Source organism: Aulonocara stuartgranti (assembly GCF_965226115.1).
Source record: "Aulonocara stuartgranti genome assembly, chromosome: 7".
NCBI lineage: Eukaryota > Metazoa > Chordata > Actinopteri > Cichliformes > Cichlidae > Aulonocara > Aulonocara stuartgranti.
The window spans coordinates 57,888,235-57,913,607 of NC_138945.1; the positions used below are offsets into that span (position 1 = coordinate 57,888,235).

Sequence of the window (25,373 nt, forward strand, 5' to 3'; positions counted from 1 at the left end):
TAAAAAGAGACCGGGGTGTCCGACGACTGGAACTTCTCGAAAGCGAAAGTACGCGTGTGTACGTGCGTGCGTGCGTGCTCCTGTAAGTGTGTGTTAGCTCCGCCCACAGACGGTCGTCTCCTCGGTGACGTTTCAGGCAGAATGTCGCCAGCAGCAGCTCTCAGTTGTAGAAATGGCAGCGCTGAGACAGGAGCATCGGTATGGGCTCTCCTGTGCTAAAATCAACAAAAACACCCCGAATCAAACTCTGTACCACGTCAAGCTCACTGACACCGCCATCCGGACCCTCGAAGCCTACCAGAACTTGAAGGTAAGACAATTTATCAGGTTCACCAACTTTGGAGTTTGTGTGTCTTTTTTCCTCTCTATATTTTCTTGTTTTTGAATCGCCTCCCAACTCCGGGACCTGCATGAAAATAAGACAGTTCCTTATTTTAGGGAGAAAACTGTGAAGTTTGCCCACTTATCCCGATTACAGACGGTTCAAATGCTGTCGACAAAAGCGTTTTGGTAGATAATTGTGTACTGCGTTACTTTCTTCTGGCTGTGTTACAGTAAAAGGCAGGCTGAGCATGATTTATTGTGATTATAACAAGCAAATCATTTCACTCTGGTGACTGAATTTTCCTGTAATCCGAGAAATTTGTTTTGTTTTGAACAGAAAATGAGAAGTTATCAAATCGTAATCTGCTTGAAAACCAAAAGGTATTAGATTTCTTTTATGACAAAGGTTTGTGGTTATCCCCTGGGCTTGTTTTCGCTGTTTTGTTTTCGTGTGTCAGTACACTAGATCTAAAAATATATGTACATTTAGATTATGGGAAAACGCAGGCGATTTCCTATAAACAAAATGTGGTTGGGGACTACTACCGTCCTCTGTTGGTATCATAAGTTCTGCTTTGCGTTTCCAAATGCGCACTACTTACTGTCCCTGCCGATCATTAAATGTTCTTTAAAAGGCTTTTTTCTCCCCCTGTCTATTCCGCTCTGATGAATAAATTAATGAACAAGCTATCAAGCAAATTATTCGACTGCTCCGAATCTGGAGACTGCTTTATTGTTTTTATGGTCCATTAGATTAGACCGGGATAATTTAGTCTGTCTAAATTGTCTTTCCCAGAGCAATGCTCGATAAGACAGTTAGTCCCAGTTATGACTGAAGTCATATTTGCTTAAATATATTTCTTGTTTGTTTGTTTCCTGTTTAACCATCAAAACAAGTCTATTTCCGGTCACGGACCATAAAAGACAACAGCCCAAAACTAACTCTGGATTTGGGACTCGGTGGATCAGCTGTGTAGTACGCATTGGGTCGGCGTGGCACGGTTTTGCAAGTTGTTGCTGTGCTCTTGTGTATTGTTTTTTGGCCTTTACACGCTTGGACGCCTGCCCATCTCCGGAGCTCATTGGTCTGTGAAGCAGAGTAAACTCCAGAGCTCATAGACCTGACAGCTTCTCCCAGGCCACAGCAGGCAGGCAGGCAGGCAGGAGAGGTTACTGCAAAAGTTTTCCAAGTCAGAGACCACCCATAGTAAATACGGTTTTAGACTGCTGGTCTCCCACCGAGCTGTGAAAGATGTTGTCCCAAGGAGCTGCAACCTGAGAGTTTCTGTTACTAGTTATGATTTATTTATGCTTTTCATACATGTGTTTTTATAAAGCACAAGCTAGAGAATGATTTTATTAAGGAAACTACAAAAGCTTATCAAATAAGGTCTGTAGCTGAAGATCTAATGCACTAAACCATTTTATAATGTTATAACAGTTTGTCACAACTGTTATAACATTATTGTAAAATCATAATTAACCAAAAACCAGCAGGTATTTAAGGAAACAAGGAAAACCACTGCTGCTTTCTGCTCAAAAATAAGAACAATTGCTTATTTTATGTTGATGAATTAATCTGCAGCTCTTTGTAATAGGTGCCATTTTAGCAAACAACAGTGGTTTTACTAAAGGTCAATAACATTTTTACTAATACTTCAAGTTACAAATCAGTAACAACTTTATGTTTTCCCAAGTTGTAATAAATTCCTTTAGTTTTATTTAAATGTGACGAGCCGTCACTAAACACCCATTAGTCTTCGTTTTCCAATAAGCCGTCATGTTTGCAGTTGTTAATAAATGTGATTTAAATGCCACTGCGGTAGAACAATAAACATCAGTCAGAGGGCTTTTCCTCGACCTGGCAACCCCCTCAAAGAAATCTTGCTAATTAATAAATAAACAGTCTGTTTACATTTGTAAAACCACTAGTTACGTGTTATAAAAGCACTTCAATTAACCAATTATTTCAATTCTGTCAAACAGCGACTCTTTTAGTGAGTAAATGATCAAATCTGGACCTTTAACAAGTTAGATTTAGCCTTACGGCTGTGTTATGTGCTTTAATATTTATTATTCCATTCAATATTAAAAGCTAATGGATTATGAAGAAAATTACAACAATACTCAATAGCGAAGACATTTCTCAAAGCTGTTAATAATAAATTACGAGCCCTGTCAATCACAGGCAAAGCTGTGTTTCGTGGATAACAGTCTCCAGCTATTTACTGGGAGTCGTGTCGACTCAAAAGCAGGCTTCATTTTTAAAGGGATTTTTCAAATATTTCTTTATCATTTAGCTGGGAGAGAAACAATATTGTGTTCAGGAGCTTAAGCCAGGTTTCACTGTGGTCTTGGAGACCAGTACAGTATTTCCAGCACAGTGCAGGCTTGTAAAAGTGCTTTTTTTTTCAAAGACATATAATTGGTTTCAGAGCGTACTTTGTCTTTCCTCTGGGATCTGCTTTTTAGCCTTTTATTCATTTAGAGGGGAAATCAGCCGAAACGCACACCCGCGCACAAACGCGCTCGGCCAGCCGACTGACATGAGCACAGTTTTTTGAAGGATATGGAACGATTAACGCTCACATTACTCTCCTCTGATTAAAGCAAGAAGCATCTGAGCAGCTGGGAGTGATGGCAACATTTTAGTGTTTTAAGTTCCCTAATCCAAGCGGCAGTTATCTAGAAACAATGGCGGTATTTCTTTACTCATAATGCATGAGCTGTTGATTCAATCACTGACCAGTGTCTCCTTTTCTCTCTCTCTCCTCAGGCATCACTATCAAATCAGCCAGCGATTTGCTTCAAGGGGAGCCAAGGGGTAAGATGTTTTGCATACTCTCCCGCTGATGTCTGAGAACCTGAACGCTCTAATTACTTCTGATTTGTTGTGGAGCACGCTTATGACAGTTCCTCTGGAAGATGTCTTATATGATTCTTAAGAACACATCGTTGAAGAGGTGGTGATTTTCCAAATGTTTGGATGACTTTATTGTCATAGGTCGATGGGTTTTGCTACCTTGAATTGTTTTATGAAGAAAATAACAGCAGTCAGTGCACCTAGTTTGAGGGAAAGGTGTCAGTCATTTTCCAAGTCACAATAAGTTGTGTCAACTGTTTCTTTCTCTAAACGTATATGTACAGAAATCAGATACATATCATGGCTTGGTGCTGAAAGTAAGAGGCCATTCCTGTGAAGTGACTGTATAGAAAGATGCCTGTGTCCGGCTAGATTAGCCCGGCCAGTATTACACCCTCCCGAGCTCTGCCTGCTAGGCCTCTACACATTTACCACACAATCAGCCCTGTCTAAAAGGAGCTGTTCTAATCCCCATAAGAGCCGATTGCATTGACGAAAGTGACTTTGCTCTGTACACAAATGCTAGCCCTGTGTGCTCACATGGGCCCTAAGACAGGGTGTGCTACACCCCGAGGCTGCTAGCCAGGTTACTGGGTCAGGCTTGTAACTGGGGAGGCTTTGTTTTTGGAGGGGGGAGGAGGAAGGGGAGTTGGCAAACCCCAGGGAGCCCCCCATGTCTCTACGCCTGTTGTCTCTGCGCAGACATGAAAGATCTGACAAGCAGGGGTGGTAAACAAGTGGAGGAATTTTTACCCAAGAAAATGTGCAAAATATGTTCAAAGTGCAAATGATGAATGTAAACATGTAAAGGAACATCTGTAAAGCCAGCAGCAGATTAACCAGCTTATTGCATCTTTCTGTGTAGCAATGTTAAGTGAGTGCAATTTAAGTGTGCTTTAATCACTGAATAGGATTTGGTGATTATATCTTGGCTGGCACATTACATATTCAAATTGCTTTGCGGAATTCAAGCATGGGCTCCCTCCCCCTCCGACAATAGTCCCAGAGCTGGACGATTGGGCATTAATGAGGTAGCGGCAGCCATTGGTGGTGGGGGAGGCCATATTAAGCCGTTAGTGGGGGGAGGATGCTGGTTAACATGGCAGTCTGGCACATAACAGACCAAGAGGACATCCAGTATCTGTGTCGGTTGGAGGGTTTCACCATCACAGATGTAGACGTTCCCCTTATCTTTCCACTTGCTAACTGTTAGCTGGATCACATCCTTTTCCCCAAAAGCAACATGAGGTCCAAGAGGTCATGCGTCTGCTGACAGCTGCCAACTGTAGAGCTTGATCACAAAAGCCACGACTGCCTTCTTTCTGATGTTTGTCCTTGCTGGCTCATGTCACGTTTCCTGTAAAAAGGGCACTTCCAGGGCCGCAGAAACCAGAAGAATTCTCCAAATCACCGTCCTGGCGTCAGTCCAGGGCTGCGTGGTATCAGGGGCCAGGGTTCCTATCAAGAAATAGCACGCTGAGGTTTTCGGCTGCTTTTCCCTCTGTCCCTGCGGCATTCTGCCCTACTATTGTAAATTGTCTGCCAAGCTTGTAATCATGCAATGAAAGACACAACAGGACTCTGAATCTGGTGTTCAAGGCAACTATGAAACACAAATTACTATAAAAAAACAGGAGAATCTAGCTAACCCCTGCTTTTACTTGTTTAATTTGGACAAACAGATTTAAAACTGCATGTTGTTGGAGGAAAGGAAAGTGAGTGAGTTTGATCAATGACAATACTTTGGGAGCAGTGAGTGGAAAACGTTAAAAAAAAAAAAAAGGAAAAACAGCATATTTTGATGAATCAATAAGAACATTGTAGAAGAGAGTTTGAAAAGAAACATTCTGGATTCCTTAAAAGTCATCACTAGGATTAAGGAATATATTCGGAGCTGGTCTGGGTTCCCATGGTCTGGAATTTCACATCCCAGTGCTTATTTTCCTGTGCTACTGGCAATGCTGCCTGCTTGTTGGCATGACGTATATCCATTTAGTAAGAAAAGAACCTGGCCTTTGTTTTATTTAATACATGCTAAAGTCTACTGATAGGTAAAGGTTAGCTGCTTGTTAATTAAATGCGCGCACCTTCATGTTTTCATACATTTATAAGAAATCTCAGTTATTATCCTGCAAAGCTGTAGTGTAGAGTTGTTCGATGTTATACCGCAGCACTGAAAAAAGGCTTGATGAGTCTAATACGTCTGTTGTTGCCATTTCGTTTAAACGCGTGTGCGATGTGCCGTGTCAGCTGTGACGTCGGTTTTATTACCTTTGCAGTGCATAAACGGTCAACTGGAGTTGCCAGAGTAATTGTTTTTGTTTATGGCTCTGTTTTCATGTGCACAGCTGTCACGTACAGACAGTGGCGCTGGATGAGAGGGAATGCAGAGGCGCTCTTAAGATATCCTCACGACGACTGCGTGTGAAGGCAGAGCTAGCTTCCTCCCTCCCGCCTGTCCCCTTGATTATTGTGCCATTTCACCCCATGCCTTGGCTGAATCCTTGCAAGACCATCAGGGCCTCTATCTCACACATGGCTGCTCTGACTCTATTCCCCTGTCACCGCACCACTTTGCCTCGCCTCGCGTTCATACTGCAAATAAGCTCTTCCACTGTGGGAGAGTGTATGTGTGCATGCACACCACACATCCTTTTTTTCTTTTCGCTCCCCCCTTTTTTTCTGGGACCTAATTAGAATAACAATAACAGGAATGTGGTTGAGAGCTGTCCTCTCCCAGTGGCAAAGCAGTGAGAGGGAGAGTTGTCCCACGTGTTTCTGAAAGGGCACACGCCGCTCTATTCATCCAGATGTGTTAAGCGAAGCAAAAGTCCCTCTGTTCTCTGTCCGTTTGAGGCCCACTGTGTTTTTGCAGATGCAGTTGGGATTTTTAGATCATACAGTATATTTTAGAACAAGCCCCATGAGATCCTAGGGTTAAAGAGGACTTTTTTTTAGTTAGCTTCTCTGTCATTACTGTATTCTTTGGCTTCTTTTGAAGAACACCGGTGTTTTAAGCTTACAAGAGTGATGAAAAGATGAATCAGTGGCTCAAGCTGGACAGGCAATAAGGTGGCAACGTGCAAGTGAGTCAAACAGAATTTTCAGGATTAGAAACACAAATAGTTTTGCATTCGTGTTGCGTCTTTATGCAGTTCATTTACGTTCCAAAGAGGCAAGTGCCTTGTTAGGAAACTCAGAAATAACGCATGACTCCACTGAAACAGATTTGCAGATTTAGATTTTATTTGTTGTTAAATTATGCTCCATATCCCCAAAGTGAACAAGTAAAGCCTTCAACCATAAATTATTAACAAAAATATCTGCAAGGCACCAGAAACTGAGACGTGGTTCCACAAAGAAATTCATCAGATTATGTGACTGTTTTCCGGGATGATTTGCGCTGTAGGTCATGCTGCATGCCACCAGAATCAAGGTTCTTAAAGTGGCTTAAGTCAGAAGTATGAACCTGTATAGTGATAATTCCAGTTCTTGCAAAATGACAGCCTTGCAGCTCATCTCTTTTGAAAGTTTTGGAGATATTTAATGTTTATTTGCTCGTTTTACCTCATTTTCAAGGCAGGGAATTGTTATAGGATTACCAGTCCAGTAATGGGAGTGTAAGCAGAGTGATTGCAGTGGATTGTTGGATTATAAGGGGAACACATTTGCAGAATAACACAATCTGCATGTGTATAGTAGATTTTATTTATTTATTTGGGAAGTTTACATATTGTGTTGAGAGAAAACAGCAGCCTAGCTCTTCTACATTTGAAGGCTATTAAGTGTCGTCTCCATCCCTCTGTGTGTGAAGAGGAAGGCACCTAAAAGAAGGGGTGGGGGTGTCAGGGGTGCTGAGATAGGGAGCGTTTGTTGAGGATGACAGATTAGCTTCAGCTTCTTGGAAAAAGACTGATTCTGCTTGGCATAACAGGCAGTACCTTGGGGGTTGCTCGACAGTTGCCCATCCCCATATCCCCACAACAACTCCCGTCAGTCCCCACCCCCGCTTCTTTTGCTTTTCCTGTATCTACCAACCCCCCTCGATGAATAGATCCTCAAGCATCACCGCCACATCCATCCACCCTCACTGAAAGCTCAGTTCACACTGTAAGAGGTCTAAATGAATCTTTGAGGGTATGTAATTTTGATTTTAATAACTGTCACAGTGGATATGTTGCTCACACTGTAACAAATGATTGTTAATAACAAATTCCTCTCCTTTGTTTTATTATTACTGTCAATCTTAAGTTACATTCATATATTAAACTGTATTTAAAAAAAAAAAGAAACGTAACCAGTACACTAATTCCAGTCAGGATCCATCCCCCTCTTCTACTGAGATACACATTCCTAAAGGAAGACTATTTAGGGCCATCCTTCATGCACTGGCTCTACTGGGAGTCAACGCCACCCCCATCCCTTCCACGCACACACCCAAACCCCCAATCCCTCCCTTTACCACCCAACAACACACACAGCCACACGTCCCTGCTGTTCATGAATAATCCAGGCGGCCCGACAGGCCCTTGCACTCAGCTTTGTGGGGGAAGAAGCTAGAACAAAAGATGGGCAGCTCACAGAGCAGCTATGGCTGAGTAGGCTCAGATGAGAAGACAATGGTTACTAGTGTCAGTACAGACAGGGGCAGGAGGCAGAGGCTTCAGAGTAAATCACATATCCAGGCGCCTGCTCAGTGCCACCATGCCAAATACCAGAGCTGGGAACCTTGGCCTCCTCGCATTCGTCTGCAGAGCAAAGAAAAGAAAGAAAGAGAGGAAAAACTATCCTCTCATCTTTTTCTGCAGATGTTTGGCTTGCGCGTAGCACAGAGGTGGGCAAACGTAGATCTCATTAATGATCCCTTTCCCCCCCTCGCTCTTGTCACACAAAGACAGGGTTAAGAACTCTGTTTAACCTCATCAAAGATGAGCAGTTTAAACATGCTCGAGGAGTTACAGATGAAGTTTTACAAGGACATCACCATCGGTGCCCTTTGTCCTTGTTCAACTGCTGAGACCCCTGCCAAGGTTTTCTGTTCCAGTCCAGTTCACACCTTAAAACAGCTTGAAAGTATTTGACATCTCCGCACACAGGGCCTGGAGTAGCAGATGTGTCTGGGCTACAGCCACAGAGGCAGTTATTGTACTAGCCCGTGCGCTCGATGGGGGGGCCGCACTGACAAGGTGCTATGGCTCGCCTTTTTGTTGCTCGAACTGTAACTGTCCTCCAGCTAAACTTTTACTCTCGCCATAATAATGAGAAGCAGTGCTGCACACAGCTCTCACCGCTGTGTGCTTCTTAATATTAAGCTGCTCAAATATATTAAACTGACACGTGTTAATAGCACGCTCTGATCATAGTAATACCCGATTAAGCTTTTCTCTGATTAATTAATCGTCAGATTAAAGGACTCGACAATCATAATTGGAATACTGTAGCACATAAGCAATTTAATGAATTCTTTGCCACGTTCTGAACCGGACAAGTAACCCTGAATTAATAGTTATCTCCATAATTATGAACTTTTTACAGCAGGAATCAAGACAGAAGTCAGAAAATATTCAAATGGCGTTCAACAGCGCATTTTTAATAATTCAATTGACATATTTTCCTAACACAACTAAACCCCCTAGAATAAAATGTTTAGAGATAGTTTGTCACTAGTACTGAACTAAAATGAAAAGTCATTAGCAGCAAGCACACGAAGAAGTAAATATTGTTTCAGTGACCTCTGGGTAATGGAGCTGCGTTTTTCTTTGATGTTAGCTACTCATTTATCTCTGAGTTAGTAGCTGCATATAAAAGCTGTGTGTGGATCTTCTATAATTAATTTCCAATTACACTCTTTTTTTTGATTGGATAGTTTGTTTTCTTTTTGTTTGTATTTTTGTTTGTTCAGCGTTGAGCGTTGAGCTCTGACTGATAATAGCCTCTCTGTTGACATTCCACCGAAACAGTCAAATATTTGACCTCTCTCCTTCCGTGTGACCCGTCAGGGTGTGAAGGTTCCTCTGCCTAAAAAAGACAAAAAGACAACACACACACACACACACACACACACTGGCGGCCTCAGGGGATCAGGCCAAAGCTCCATATGTGTATGACTCAGCGTCTCTATGTAAATCTACACCTACTACGTGACTGACAGCAGCCTTGGGATAACAGACCTGTTGGTGCAAGTTCTATCCTTGAGTTACCACATCAAAAGTCCACTTGACTGTGATAATTAGTGTATTCTGCAGCATTTAAAATTATAAACAGATAAACCTGTATTTGCTGATACTTCAGCACTACTAGTTGCTGTTGGTATAAAGCAAAAAAGTAGCAATTTAACCAGGTAACAAGTCAGAGAAAAATGTTATTTAGTGCTCTAAGCTTTTACAAGATAACATACAAAAAACTTATTGTTCAAACAATCAATTTTGGTAAGAAAGTAGCAGCAGTGTTGTTCTAGTCATTTTTGAGCAGTTAAAGAAATAATATTAGGCATATGTTTGTGCACTTTCCTTCTGAGACTTGTTCAAACTCAGGAGGCACCAAAGACGCAGATACGTGATTAGCTGTAAAGGACAAGTGCCTGCAGATGTGTCTACAAAATAACAGACAGTGACTCCTAAATTCTTCAAGTAAATGACTCGCATTTTTAGGTTCAGTGCGACTTACCCTTACTGAGCGCTTCATCATGATCTGTCGCGGCCTCGCAAACCTTATTTTCCGAAATGTAAAAAAAAAAGGGTTAAAATAAAAGGGTGGTTGAATTTCTGCACTAAAATTGTAGTTCTTGGTTTCTGTTTTTTATTCACAGAAGTGCAAGACAATTATTTAGTTGGACATATTCCACATTGAAAATATCCATGATATCACTCACTAGCTACAAAAAGCTGTTGGACTTAAAATGTTAAATGAAAAATTGTAATATTTTTCCAAATGCTCTGCTTGAATAAACAAATAAACAAATAAATTGATATTCAAGCTTGCATTAATCTTGCATACTCAGTGATATTCTTCAGATCTCCTACTTTCTCAAAGCAAAGAGGAAGTGTCATCAAGCCTCTACAAGTTAACTGATACCAGCTAACCTTTTCTCATGATTAACTGTTTCCTGTCTGATATAGGTTGATAGCTTTTCTTGGAATTATGAGACCGTGGGTCATGTGATAGTTCCACAATTACTGCTGATTAGCTATAGATACATTATCTCTCTTTTCTTTTCTGAGCTTTATTGCTAACGTAGGCAAGCTACTTGGTGTAGCTGTAGCTTCATATATATTCTAAGGTATGAGTGTCACCGGTCTTCTTAGTTGATAATTTAAGAAAGCAAGTAAGCACAGTATAAAACATCTGTGTCACTATGTGCTTGGTCATAGGGGATTATTGGGTTGCTGTTTCTGTCTCTAATGTTGTATGAGCTTTACCTTACAATACAAACCTTACAATTAGGTTGATGTTTGTTGTAAATTTGTGATATTTAAATAAACTGAGCTATGGTTATTGTTCAGGCTTTATAGTCGTCTGGCGCTTTAAAGTTTGTTATCCTGCGGCTACGTAGAAAGGCTCTCCTCGAGAAGTCAGGAAGTGGGAACTAATGGGTTAAAAGACATATGGTTATGAAGCTTGAAAAGGAAGCTGTGAATGAAATGGGGGGCGACCTCTAAACAGTCTGACCTAAGTGACATTGATTAGAATTAGAATGTGAAGTGTGCAAGGTGGCACCGATGGGGGTGACAGGCAGATCTAATGCATGGCTGGAGGGGCTCATAGTGACTGAAAAAGGGGACGTGGTGGCAGTATTGCAATGCTAAATGTGCAAGTGCAACCTCACTTTATCCCAAAGCCTTTGTTTAGCCGTACCCTGATTTTAAAAACAAATTTGCGACTTTTGTTGACTTATAATTTTGGTCGTGGCAGCCACTACTTTACTCTTTGGTCCCGAGGACGTGCCTCGCCTCTTATGCCTGCTCACTTTGATGCTTTTCTGGCTGATCATTTCTAATTACTGTTAAAGGGGGGGGGGGGGGGGGGGAAGCAAAGCCGACATATGCAGGGCTCTGCTTTACCTCTTCATGTTAACGGTCAGACATAAATAGGTCAAAATTAATGGTCAGCTGTGAGTCTCAACTGTCCCCGGCCTTGTGTGTTGCTTTGCGTTTTGTGTTGACATGGGTGCGCATGAGGGAAAGCTGGGGGCAGATGGGGGGTGGGGTGAATGGCATGCCTTGGGTTTTTAGAAAAGGAGGAGGGGTGTGGAGGAGAAGAGCTGTTCATTGGCTCCCTGCTGCAAAAAAAGTGCTTATGGCTTTGCTGCATGACTGGGCATTTGTGACAGCTATAGTCCTGCCAGCCACATCTGCCAGGGGGACAGCGCTCTCAGCTCAGTCAGCTCATCATCAATCAATCATGAACGGTAACTAAAGAAGTCCATCTGACTGACATTTGTTTTTTCTTGAGACTTGTGCTTAAAGAAACTACTGCATGCTTTGGCCTGAGGAGTTTTACTGGATCTGCCATTGAAGAGGCAAAAAAAACAACAACATTTAGTCCTACTCATCAGTGAACACGTACTCGTGTTTGCAAAGCATGGGCAATAATCACGGGCTTCATCTGAATCTAGGACAGTCTATCAACAAAAGTGCCAAACTGCCCATTTTCAGGCTGAAACACAGCTGCAGGCAGTGTAGCAGAGAGCCACTACCCAGTGTGCTTTAAAGGACATATTACCTGTTGGTTAATGACTTTCTAAGTTGAACTATCCTTTCAGTGGAAGTGGGTTTTCAGGTCATTTTATGTAACAGGCTTCTAAAAGTAATAGACTTCAACCTGCTGGCTTGTTTTGTTGGAACAGAGCCGTGGACAGTCTGTGACAGAAGAGGTTATCGCCGGAGTGAAAAGGTTGTCCACTGTGCTTTTGTTATGTTGTGCCTCGCGAACAGGCTCTTCTTGTGACTACTTAAAGGTCATCATACGTGACCTGGGAGGCCTCTTGTTATGGGCCGCAAACAAAAGATTATTTAGGTGTCACTGAGATCAGGAAAATAAACCCCAAAGTTTGTAAGTTTGGCTGCTTTACTTTGGGTAGTGTTTTTGAGATAACACTGAATGAGTTGAGGCTATATCTGGGGGAGATAAAACATGGTCGTTGCATAACACGGCTCTTAAATTAGCAATGCTAGCACACGCAAACACACACACACACTCAAGCATGTCAGAGAACACTGTCGAACTGTTAATGATTACCAAGGACCGGCTTTTAAACGTTTGATCATAAGCATTTCTTTACTCTGTAAATCAATGTTTTTTAAAACTCATGGTTTTTGTTTCTTTTGTCTCGGATAGTACGTAAAGATCCCCGCACCGACCCCCGAGTCTCCAGATGGATTCAGAGTCTTCTCATTTTACCTATCCAGTGACAGCAAAGACAAGCCTCAGTCCAGCTTCGACTGCATTCATCAGTATGTCTCAGGGTAAGGAACACACACATAACTCTTTCCAGAGTCGACCACGAATGGAATTTGTAGTAAATTTGGTACCAGAGTGAGACCGCAGGACCAGGCCAAACAGTGGCCTCTCTCTTTGGTAATAGTACCACAACAGGCAGAGAATCACCGTCAGGCTCTATTCAACTACAAAAATACCCAGAGGCTGTCGTGCCACCATGACCTCAAAGGTGTGACCACACGTAACTGAAAACAGAGAAGTAGTGTTTATGCTTTGCCGGGTTAAAGGGTTTGTTAAAAGGTTACATTAGAGCAGCTTGTTAGAAATACAGTCATTAAGCCTTCATAATATTTGTTATAAAGAATTTAACTTGGTAACCGGACCAGATTTGGCACAGAGTCATGGAGGAACAATGACAGGATTTTTTTCCTTTCAGTTGTTCATTTGATGTTTTGCTAAAATGAATGGATGGGATATAAGTGACAAATGAATGACACATGGAATTTAATCAAAGATATCAGCTCTATGTTTTTATGTCTTACCAAATGTCAGATGTAAACATTGGTGCGTGGATAGATCCATACAGTTTCAATAGAGAGAGCATAAGGGAACAAAGGGTTGGCAGTATGTTTGTTTGCAATAGTATTTGCGACTTTATTGTAGTCAAACAAGTTGGTGAGCCAGCGATGGGGTTATCTGTCTCTTTGTCCTTTTGTTATGTTATTTTGAATACTTGCTGGGAAGCTTTAATTGCACTCAAGGTGGCATAGCAAGTTTAATGTTATCTTTATTTGTCTGCCACGCTCCGCGAGGGTAAAGAAGAAGAAGAAGAAGGTGTACTTTATTGGTCCCCGTGGGGAAAATCCCTCTCTGCATTTAACCCATTCACTCAGTGAAGCAGTGGGCAGCCACTGGGCGCCCGGGGAGCAGTGTGTAGGGACGGTACCTTGCTCAGGGGTACCTCAGGGTAGCTGTTCAGGGGAATCGAACCCCCGACCTTCCGATCATGGGGCCACCACTCTACCTACTGAGCTATCCCTGCCCCAGGGATAGCAGGATGTGCACGGTGAAACAGACACAAGAGAAAGATATACATCACTAAATATACAAAAGCAATGATTCACTGTCTCTTTATCTGACTAAGGAATGGTGTTTATATGTGATGCAGCGCGGGAAAACCCGGCCAAAGCACAGGCCGTGCACAAAAACAGCCGCACAATGACTGCTGTTTGTTGACTCAGCTTCACCGCGTGCACTCTCTCAAATATCTCCAAGAAACATATCTCCAAAAAATGTAGTTTATCGAACAGCTTGTGATGGATAAACCACAAATAAACAAACATCTCGTCTGTGTGTGCCTCCCTCATTGATGCCTCATTCATTGATGCTGGCAACTTTTCCGTCTTTAGCTAGTGGTGATATTACTCTGTAGATTGCAATTGATGATTTCTTGTAATCCTAGAGGAGTTGATCATTTACAAATGTGCTACAAGTAAGTGTTTAGGTATTTTTATCGTTACTAAAACACTGTAATTCAAATAACAGACATGTGTTCAAGTTAAAACTGTAGAAAGTAAACAAAGGTAGGTAATTGAAATCAGGTTTTTTGCACAGTAGTCTAGAATTTATCACATTTTAGGAAACATAAAAAAGTTTTAAAAAATGGAAAATATTGGTCTTATTTTGGTATTTTCCAGCACCTAATGGTGTCTGAAAAAAATGCTGGGTGACAGTTAGAATTCCTAATTCTCCCTCCCTCTTTACACAGGGAGGGCAGGGATCACCTGGAGGGCCAGGGGAGCATTCAGGACAAGATCACAGTCTGCGCCACAGACGACTCTTATCAGACGACCCGAGAGCGCATGTCTCAGGTGGAGAAGGACATCTGGAGCCGGTCAGCAATTGAGATCAAGCCAGGCCCAAGTACGTTTCTTACAATACGTGCGTCGATATTTTCTTGTGTCTTCCAACTTCATTTTACACAGCAGCCTTCAGGCATTTAGGAATCAAGGACAGATAACTGGAATTTTTTTATGTTCCCGAAAAGCCTTGAAACCACCACCTTTTAATATTTAATCCTTCTGATAATTACCATATGGTGCTATCACATAATAAAGTTATCACATAATTGATCAAAGTGCCGTGTTGCAGTTACTCATGTGAAAGCAGAACCTTTTTCTTCTTCTTGCTTTCATTCTGACAAAATTGCTCAGGCACTTTGCCAGTTTCCCTGCCAGCATCATTAATGTGATTGAGTTTGCACAAAGTATGCGCTAACAGGTCTCATGCTGGTGAAGTTGTCTAAAATGTAATTACACAAATTGAAACGTTAGTCATTTTATAAATTTCCTAAAAACACCTAAATAGATATTTACACACACAACCTGTAGTGATCTGTGCCTGACTCCTGACTGAGGCCTGGTGGCATTCAAGCCCAGCGTTAGCTTAGGTTATGATTTGAGGCTTTTACGTGTGTATTCAGATAATAAATGTCAAAAACCACTGGAGACATCCTGGTGCAGTTACAGAATATCCAGTTTCAGTTAAACATGTCTTTTCATGTACCGTCTCCTGGACACTCCTGCAGAGAGGGAAAGAAATGGATCGCAGTATGCACTGCATGCAGTTGAGACTGCACAATTATTTTGCGGTAACTTGCTGTCTTTTTATGGTACAGTAATGTTACACTGTACAGGGAAAAAAAAGAGTCTATACATCAACTCCTAAATGCAGGCTACAATAGAAAAATGTACATAATTTGGACTGTATTGTATGATTTAATCTTTGGTTATGTTCAGTAGTACACACATTTTGGTGCTTGGAAGCTTAAAAAAGTCTTAAAAGAAAAATAAATTGAGCCATTTCCTGCATACAATTCCATCTCAGGCTGTTTGGTAATTGTGCGGAAATACACCCGCACTACTGCAAAGCGTGTAAACTCTAGTAGGTCACAATGGAAAGTCAGCAAAGCTTCCTTGAGAATCTTAAAACTTCCCCGAAGCGCTGCTTTAATTTATTGCTGTGAAACAGTGGCTCTAGTCGCTGCTTGCTGGAAAGTTGCACTACAGGTTGTTTCAGAGCAGGGTGGATATTTGCCTAAAATTGACACGACATGGGTAAATTGTTGGAACAAGCTTGTGCAAGAAGCATGAAATACTGTATACTGCCAAAACTGCAAATTACTGTTAGAGTGTAAATATTAGCAGTTTTCACATTATCACTGTGCTGTAAAGCATCATCTGTACATACAGCACAGTCTGCCACACTGTCCCCGTGAAAGCACTGTTAGTGTTTGACCTACAGCAACCTCAAAGCATGTGTTACAGCTATAATGAGATTACAGTCTGTAGATATCCATAAGCACTGCCTGCCTCGGTCCAACTGAGAAAGGTTCTCTCTGTTAGTTGCTTTAGTTTAAACGCTCTCCTGTTTACACGGCAGCTAAGCGTGTTATCTAACCCACTCACTGTTTTCCACTCTAAAGAACACTGCCTCTGCATATGTGCAGAGAGCGCAGTGTTTAAATTATTTACACGTTAAAACTTTTTTTCCCGATTAGGATGAGAGCGTTGCAAGTCGTGCATGTGCTTCGTTTGCGTTACACTTAAGGGGACTGGCGACACTTACTCCCTCGCAGGTTGGTCTTTCAAAACCAGGTTGTATTTGAATATCTGGCCTGAGGACTGGATTAGCCCCAACATGTTGGCTGCGCTATTACAGGATACTGTGAATCCTGTTATCAGATCAGTTATAATCTGTAAGTTTTGTACAGGGTAGCGACTGTATTGCCTTTCATCAGCCTGAGATTATTACACCGATAACCTTTTAATTTCCTATCTCTAATCAAAGTAAGCTGCTTTGTTTTGACTTTAGGCAAGTGTGTGAAGGTCCAGCGGAAACAAGGTCTGGTGTCAAGCTCAGATAGCAACAACAAGCACTCCCCCAACAACAAGAGGAGCCTGGTTCCCAGCCCTGTGGCACACCGGCCTTTGAGGGATCGCATCATTCATCTGTTGGCCTTAAAGCCCTACAGGAAACCCGAGCTGCTGCTGTGGCTGGATAGGGAGCGGGCAACTCCAAAGGACAAGGCTGACCTGACCTCAGTACTGGAAGAGGTGAGATATCTGGTAAAATGCTATGTAAACACCTTGCCCACTAATGAGAAATTTCCTCAAATGCAACAAGTAAAAAAAAAATTCAGGTGAATACAAACCAGGCTGCTTTTTTTCCTATCAGGTTAAAGACTGACCATGCAAACATAAATAAAACAACTAAGCTGTAGTGCCTCTTCACCTCACTGTACAATACCTTGTGCAATACTTTTTGTAAATAGTCAACAGTGCAATAGACTCAATACTTGAAATGTGCAATTCACTTGTATTTTTATTTTTTATTCCTATTTATTCTATTTATCCCCTTTGTATATTTTATTTATATTTGTCTCTGTATTTATATATGTGTGTGTGTGTGTATATATATATATATAACAATTCTGTAACTGTAACTTTGGTCGTTGCTGTGCTTTTTTTGGAAGTCGAATTTCCCAGATGAACCCACCCGAGGGATTAATAAAGTTCTATCTTATCTTATCTTATCTAAAAGCCCAACATGCAATTTACTAGTAAACTACTATTTATACACCCGCTATAACTAGCTTAGTGTTATGCAGCTAAAAACTGTGCTTGAAAAAAAAAAGAAAGTGACGTCAGTTTAGTTTCTTTCAGGCATATTTCCTGTGCTCACAATGTTTGAGTGTCCCACTGCAATCATCGAGACTGTGCCGCCGCTGGTAGCTGTAATTAGGGCTCTGCTTTAATTATCTCTGGACGAGAAGATTGTGTTTTGACAGGAAGGGGGGGGCGTGTTGTCTCCAGCTGGGATCTGACTACTTTCAAAATTGAAAGTGGTTGGTTTGGGCAGATTTGTATCAGCGGGATTAGGGTTAAACTGTTTATCAGACACAGGTAGTTTTTGTTTTTACTTACACATAAAGCCAAACGCAGCTGGATCTATTTTATTTTTATACTCAATCTCTTTTTTCCTGTGGATTGACTGAAATCTTTGGGGGTTTTCAGGTTGCTAAACTGAGCCCTAAAGACCACAGCTACTCTCTGAAGGATGAGCTCTACAGACACGTCCAGAGAGAATGGCCTGGATATCTAGAAGAGGAGAAGCAGCTCATCCACCGACTTTTGATCAGGTGAGAATTAAGTTTTCAGGTATTTTTTCCATTGAGAGACTTTAAAAAGCAAAATGTTTTAGAAAACCAACAACTGGTTAGCTTAAGACTTGAAACAGGGTAAACAACCAGCTCAGCTCAGCGTAAAGATAAAATATCCACCCACTGGCATCTCACAAATTAATATATTATTCCTTTTTTTATACAAAAACTGGGGCGCTGGAAGGAGATTATCCTAAACTAACCGCCTGCTGGGTTTAGTCCATTATCACACGAATATAAGTGTCTGACTGGCAGCATAAAATGAAGCATATGTCCATTACCCCAAGTTCTTTTTTAGATTTTCAGAGACTTCTCGTAGGCAGATAAGGCTAGAAGAAAGCGATAGATGCTTTGTGACAGTGCTGGCGTTAACACCGAAAGGCCAATGGATTGATGTAGAAGTCTGCTGTGATCATTTTGAAAGAGGAGCTACTAAATGAGCTACTTCTCCGCACTGATGAATCGCTTAATGGACACATCAAAGCGCAGAAAAATATTCCCTGCGCCGTGTTGCCAAATGGCATTAGCATGGAGCGCTCAGAGTTGCAAGGCTGAGCTGTTGATGGTGAGCTTCCACCCCTCGTGCATTTCCTCAGCCTGCCAGCCAACATGCAGGCCATGTGCTTCATGAGAATTTTGGAAGAAGTGCTGTTGTCTGATTGCACAATCTCCCTTGTTTTTTTCACCACCCCCACTGAGTGTAAAAGTCTTACAATTGTAGTCATCGAATGATTCGCCAAGTGTGATAAAGCTGTGACGCTGTGCACATACTGTAAACTGTGCAAACTGTACGCTTCTTCCTTGTAGTTTATCCGTGCATTGGGGAAGGTCCTTGCTGTGAAGGCTTTCTTACTACTCTCATGTACCTCTTGATGTTAATCTGTTCTGAACTGCACTGCGCATTAATGAAGAGGTTTGAAACCACTGGGGGAAGTGACTTTATGCAGTGGCATCTGTTTGAGGAAGGAGCTGTAGGAAGCAGATTACCAGAAAATAGTGTTTACCCTTACAGAGGTTAAATCAGCTGCTATTGTTCTTACACCGGCCTGTGTTTTGTCTTTGTGGTTGCCCCCTTGTGGATTTCATCACCGAAGACACGAACTGTGCCACAGAAACGTGCAAAAAGCAAAACGAGGAGGGAGAAAAATGCAGTTTTGTAAGGTTGATGATTAGAGCTTCTCTGAAAAGGCTGTCATCTCCACATCAAAGTAAATGATAATTTCTCATGTGCTTGCTCAGGAATCTGCCAAAGAAAACGTTGTGACTTATATACTGGCTCTTCCTGTTTAGCTTCACAGGCAATTTACCTTGAAGCTGCTGTCCAACTGAAGGTGCTGTGTTCTCAATCTTTCCTCAGGAAGCTTCAGCCACTCCACAGCAGCCAGCTGAAGAGTCCCCAGTCCAACCATTCATTCCACAAAACCCCCGGGGATTCTCCTTCACAGCTCAGTCCTGCCAAAACTCTCTCTGTGGTAATTCAACGTAATTTTTCCCCCCCCTGTTGCTTCTGTCTTATTAGACTAAGAATAGACAGGGAATTTCCTCTTATGCAGATTGACAGTACACCATGTAAACATGGATATTGTTTGACATTTAGGGAAATGCATATTTCCATATCGCTCTGGGCATATGGAAAAATTGACACCAGTCTTGTATCCTCTATGTTAAATAAGGGAAAAGTTAGCCTTCAAGGTTTTATGCTCTTCTTTTGTGTTCTTTAAAAAGTTGTTCATGCTGTTGTTTCTTCTTTAACTTTGCAGTTTTGTTTACTTAAACTTAACCAAACTGCAGCTGAAAGCTCCTTTCTCCTTCAAGACCTTGACAGCGAACTTCTCCCTTTAGCACATGTAGCTGGATCTGGGTAGATTAACATGTTTATGTGCCAGATTGTTTCCTGGCAAGGAGCAATTGTTAACAACCAGACTCCACCAAGTAACTAGTCTCGGCAGAGAAAACATCAAACAACATGTTTCTCACATAAGCAGCCTTCAACCCATCCACAGTGAATCTAAAATTAAACAAATTTAATGTGTGAATTTATGCTATTAAGATGATTTTGTTCCCTTTGAGCCAGAGCCTGACTGTAATCGTCACATATTGTGGAATTTTTGCAAAAGTGCTGCTTGCTGTAGCTTTTTATTGATGTAAAGGCATTTGAAATGGGCCAATCTTTGAATTAAAATGAATTCAAAAAACAGCAACCATAAAGTAAGAAGAATATTTCTGATCATACTTTGCAAACTTGTGTTTTCTTTTCCCCCAGAAACGCCCATCAGCTTTGGACCCATCCAACATTCAAACCCCCAAAAGACAAAGGCTATTAGACAAGTGCCAGCCTCTGCAGTCGCCCTCCCATGCTGACTTTGGCACCAATGGGGCTCGTAGCTCCTCTAGTCATGGAAACTCTAGCGGACACATTAAAACAGAGTTTGACAAAACCAACAATCATCTTCAGGTGAGCCCAAACGGTCTGTACTCGCCACACAAACTCAGCGGGTCATCCACGGTTCCCAAAGCGGAGAGGACTGAAGCAGCTCCGACTGCACCCACCGCCAAGCCTCCGCACACTGAAACCTCCATGTGCAATGACCAGCAGTTCACCAACAGCCAACATAAAAAGAAAAGATCCAAAAAACACAAAGACAAAGAAAGAGAACGCCTGAAAGCAGACTGGATAGAAACTAGCCCAGACCTGAAGCAGAATCAAGAAAATCTCCAAGGTAAAGAGCAATAAAACTATAAAATGTCATGTTATTGTCACCCTCCGCGTTTCCTATTGTTCAGCCACCAATCATTATAGTCTTATTTGTGCAGGCCACGAAACCCTTCAGCTGTTAGAATTTCTATATTTTATATATGTTGTTTCTGGAAGACCACAAGGAGAAATCGATATATTTTTCTCAATTTTAATGATTTTAGATGAGCGGTTAAAACTCGCACACTGTCACCCTGTCTTTAGCCTGTTGATGATTGACTGTGGAACAGCTGTGTGACCTACGGTCGAGCGAGTCAGCAGGCAGCGGTTGCCTCCTACTCGGGGCTGCTGGCGTCACCGCTTGCCTCGGCTCGGAAATCTTATCAGACACAGAGATAAATGAGTCCGTCAGCCTTGATATGATGGCCACATTATCACATTTGCATTGGCAGTGCGCTTTAACCTTTTTTCGATGTGTGTGTTTTTCCTATCTACAGGCCATGAGGGAGAGAAAACACCTGTTAGCTGTGGCACAGCAGAGGATCTGCCTGATTATTTAACGTAAGATTGAATATGTTCTGTGTCCGGCTTTGTTATTTATGTCATATTACCAGATTTAGAAGAGATTCATCTCTCACTGAGGTGTTTAGGTTTCAGAGTCTGGCTGACTGTTGAAGTTCAGCTTCAAAATATTTATATATAGTGAAAAAATGCACATCTAAATAACATGCCACAAAGCTTCCCTGACAATTACTTTAAAAAAAAGCTTTTTATTCGTGCATCTGGTCAACATATTAGGCTGTAATCAGTTACATTTCGGGCCTTGAAATCTGCCAATGTGCAGTGCCACCTACTGGAAACACAGGAAACGATGGCTCTGCTTCTTGGCTTTTAAAAAAAAATGTCAATGTTTTCCTCTCTTTCTTTCCTTTTCTTTAGAAAATACAGCATCATAACTGCGCTGGAGCAGCGTCAGAAGTATAATGAGGACTTCTGCGCCGAGTACGATGAATACAGAGCTCTTCATGACCGGATTGGGGCTATAACAGAGATGTTTGTTCAGTTGGGCTCAAAGATCAACACTCTCTCTCCAGGAACACAAGAGTACAAGGTACTGTCCGGTTTTGGAGGCTACTCTAGCTGCTCCGTTTCTTGTAAATCACCGCAATAGAAAACAGATCAGATCATATGGCACACTAACACCTTTTCTTATATTTGCTTTTTCAGCTTATGGAGGAACAAATACTACAGAAGTATCGCAAGTACAAAAAAGTAAGACTTATTGCTGTTTTTTTTTATCTAAACACTTTTATTCAGTGGTGTGCAAGAACCACAAAAACATATTCTGGTTTTAAAAGAGTTATCTCAAGACATCATCTAAGATATGTTAGCCACGTTATCTTCATATCAAACCATTCCTTTTTTTTATTGCTGATATGCATCGATGGCTCTTTTTAAAAATTCTTTATCTACTGATAATCAGAGATAAGCAAAGATAAGCATCTTCTCATAAAATCAGGTTGAAGCCAACAACATCTAACTGGACTCTCTTCCTCTTTCTTTCAGAAGTTTCCTGGGTATCGGGAAGAGAAAAAGCGATGCGAGTACCTCCATAAGAAACTGTCGCATATCAAAGGCCTGATCACAGAATACGACAGAGCGCAGGGACTCTCGTAGTGATCGGCCTCGGCCCTTCGGCAGGGTGTAATACGACTGGACCAAAAGACTCCTAACGGACCCAAAGACTGCCCGGATGGGTCCTGAAGCCGCTGAGACACTATTCACTTTACTCCTTGGTCTTGATGTAATCGAGGAGCGAGGTTCTTTTATTCTTTTTCTTTTTTTTCCCAAAAAGCGGGCCGAGACCACGGACTCATGATCCGATGTTACCCTTCGACACCATCTGGTTTACAGCTGTGATTGCCGCTGGATTCTTTCTGCTGTAAAACGTGACACGGTGAAAGCCAATGGGTGTGATCATTCCAGCCTAAAAATTCTCCTTTATCCCATCTGAACTAAAAAAAAACCTTAAAAAAAGTGTTGATTTTTAAGTATTAAAAGTGATGGTACAATCAGTCCTAGAGGGGAAACAAATGCTACTAAAGTCTTTATATTTAAAAATAGAGAAATTTATGCGCTTTTTGCTGATAGAAAGTCAAATGATGATTGATCAGTCAATGATCAGATCCCATATTGACAGCGATAGGACCGTGCCATGAACAGTTTCTCTCTTTAGACTAGATCATAATTTACTAATTAATTTATATTTCATTACGACGAGACAACAACAACACAAGACACCTTTTCTGCAGGATTGAGACCCTGAAAAGTCGATTTCTCTTTAAAATCTGCTTCTTTAGGCTTTTTCAATGATGGATTTTGTCCTGTAGCTTTCTGCTAGCGTACTGTTTCATTTCTGAGAAATGTTGAAATGCCACAAAACGACTCCTCGCAGTGCTATAACGTTGGTTTTTCGAGAAAGTGCTTGTGCACAGTTTCTGTCACTTTCACCCACATGTAGCCTACAGTACCAAGAACTGCCTTTTAGTGTCTAGTGAGGAAAAAAACAACTATTGATTCAGAAATCTCTCCCAATTTATTTTGTGACAGGTTTACTGACATACATGAGCATGCTGTGTTTACACCTTGGTTATTTTAAAAAAAAATGGGGTGAGAGCATAATTTACTTGAGTGGGTGTTACATTTTGATATTATTCTGCTGAATGCGACAGCAAAGCCTTTATAAATTTTACTGTGTAATTGTTAGCCCCACAGGGAGTATGGCACTGTAGGTCGCTCACTAAGTTCAAACCACTCTGGTTCGGCTGCGTGTAAGGAGCAGACTGACCTCTAGTGGCTGCTGGCGAGACTTTTAGATGTTTTCATTTAACCACCACCTGCCATTTTATTTCACCCGAATTAGCCTAAAGTGCAAATAAGCAGATCAGATTTCAGTATTCTCTGGACATTTGCATCAGTGTAGCTATACTAACAACAGTTGTCTTAAAGGTGGCTAAAAATGATAGAATGAAGCCAATATTTGCCTTGACATGTACATTATGTCTGACATTTCCACAATCCTGGTACCCCAGTTCTGAAATTGTCTCTGCTTAACCAGCTCAGACTGTTTCTGTAAATGTCTTTTTAGTTTGAAGGATAGCTCAGTTACTGGATAGGTGTTGTGCAGCAGTTGTCTTATCTGTGTTGTTTTTGTATTTTTAGCTTCATTTGTCGTTTCGTTATCTGTCAGATAATCACGTCCAGTCCTAGCAAGCACCACTATCAGGAGGAATATTTGCAGAAATCATTGCAAAACCAAGGTCCTCTTGATTCTGTCAGTGCAAATAGACGGTGGGGTCTTTTTGCTATTTTGCAATCATCACTTTTTTGTTTCTTTTTAATTCATTCAGTACTCTGATATATTTGAAGGATTTTAGACTAGTAACATTTCCTCTGTCTCGGCACATATGAAAGTTTCCAAGAAAGATACATTTATCTGCACTGATGATTGGGGAAGGGGAAAATTGTAAGCCCAGGAAGCACCAGCTTTGAACATTCAGTATTACCAGAACTAGATTCCTTAAGCCCCAGTACACAGAAAAGGGATCATTTAGTTAATGTGCCTGGTTGGTTATCTTCTCAGGACCAGATCTCTTTAAGATTTACTGGTTTGAGCAACCAAGCAAATACGCGATAAACACCCGTAGCATTTGTGCTGGTACTAGAAAAAAGCAGCAGATGCTTCAGTGGTAATAAAACACAAGAGGCTCTTAAAAATACAAAACAGTTTATTTGTATTTGGCACAAGAAAGGTACTAAAATGTTTCTACTGTTGGCAGGATGGAGCACCAGCTAGATCACGAGAGTTTAAAGTCGCAATTTAACTATTTCTATTAAATGAAGGGCTTCACACTTACAAATAAGAACCTTTTACAATGATCAAATAAACCGTAAAAGAGGTGAAACTTCCTGGGCAAAATCACAGTATCATGAAGATAAATGTTCCATTTATTTAAATGTGTTTTTGGCAAACCACACCTTTGATTTTTTTTAAGGTGCTTTTCAAGTGCTGTCTGTTTTTTGTACTGTCACAGTAGCTAACTACTAAAGGTGCCTTTCATTCAAAGAGCAGAGTGATTCTACATATAACCATCATCGGTATTCTGGAAAAAGGACACTTGGGGCTGCAGTATTTATAAATTTGTAGTTTAACACTGTGCCACTTTCAAAGTGCTTTTTTCATCTTTTTTTTGATAAAGTTAATCTCAGATGCCTTTTGAAATGCGTAACTATTCCAGTTAGGACAAGCTGGATTTTTCCAAAATTATAGAAGCTGCTTGATATTTGCTCACATGTGCATTTGAAAGAACAGCCTGGACTTTTATGTTTTGGTTTTGATTCCAACCTGGCAACCCACTTCCACATATTATTTGGTATTGGTAAAAAAAAAAAAAAGCCATGATAAAATGTGAAATGACCCTTTTTTCGTCTTCTTCTTCTTCTTTTAGAAATCACTGCATTTGATCTAGCTAGGAGAGCAAATGTATTTATTATGTTGTGTTTGTTCTTTTATTGAATTCATCTCTGCATAGTTTGTTCATTCTTTACACAGCAAAACCCAAGTACGATGAAAGGGAAACAGGATATATTTTTGCAATTTTTGATTGTGGATGCGTTATCATGTCATCCTCTTGAGAAAAGCTTTCAAGAAAAATGTGTATTGTCTCGGTGAAATTGAAAAATAAAGGTCTTTTCAATTCAACAGTGCGTCATACTTCCTCAAGAGGGCAGTATTGCTCCATTTTTGAACAGTTTTTAAAGCGTCTGCTTTA

At 41.2% G+C, this 25,373-nt stretch overlaps 1 protein-coding gene across 1 annotated transcript; it reads left to right on the forward strand.

Moving 5' to 3' along the window:
• The first annotated feature begins 43 nt into the window (after positions 1–43).
• On the forward strand, positions 44–25,303 carry LOC309711453 (RNA polymerase II elongation factor ELL). The gene is given in 13 exon segments (XM_082541794.1): positions 44–159; positions 161–310; positions 3,101–3,148; positions 12,524–12,651; positions 14,394–14,548; positions 16,499–16,740; positions 17,701–17,825; positions 19,204–19,318; positions 20,110–20,566; positions 21,039–21,102; positions 21,481–21,652; positions 21,769–21,813; positions 22,108–25,303. Coding segments are annotated over 13 exon segments (1,830 nt in total). The 5' UTR covers positions 44–141; the 3' UTR covers positions 22,219–25,303.
• The last annotated feature ends 70 nt before the right edge of the window (positions 25,304–25,373 follow it).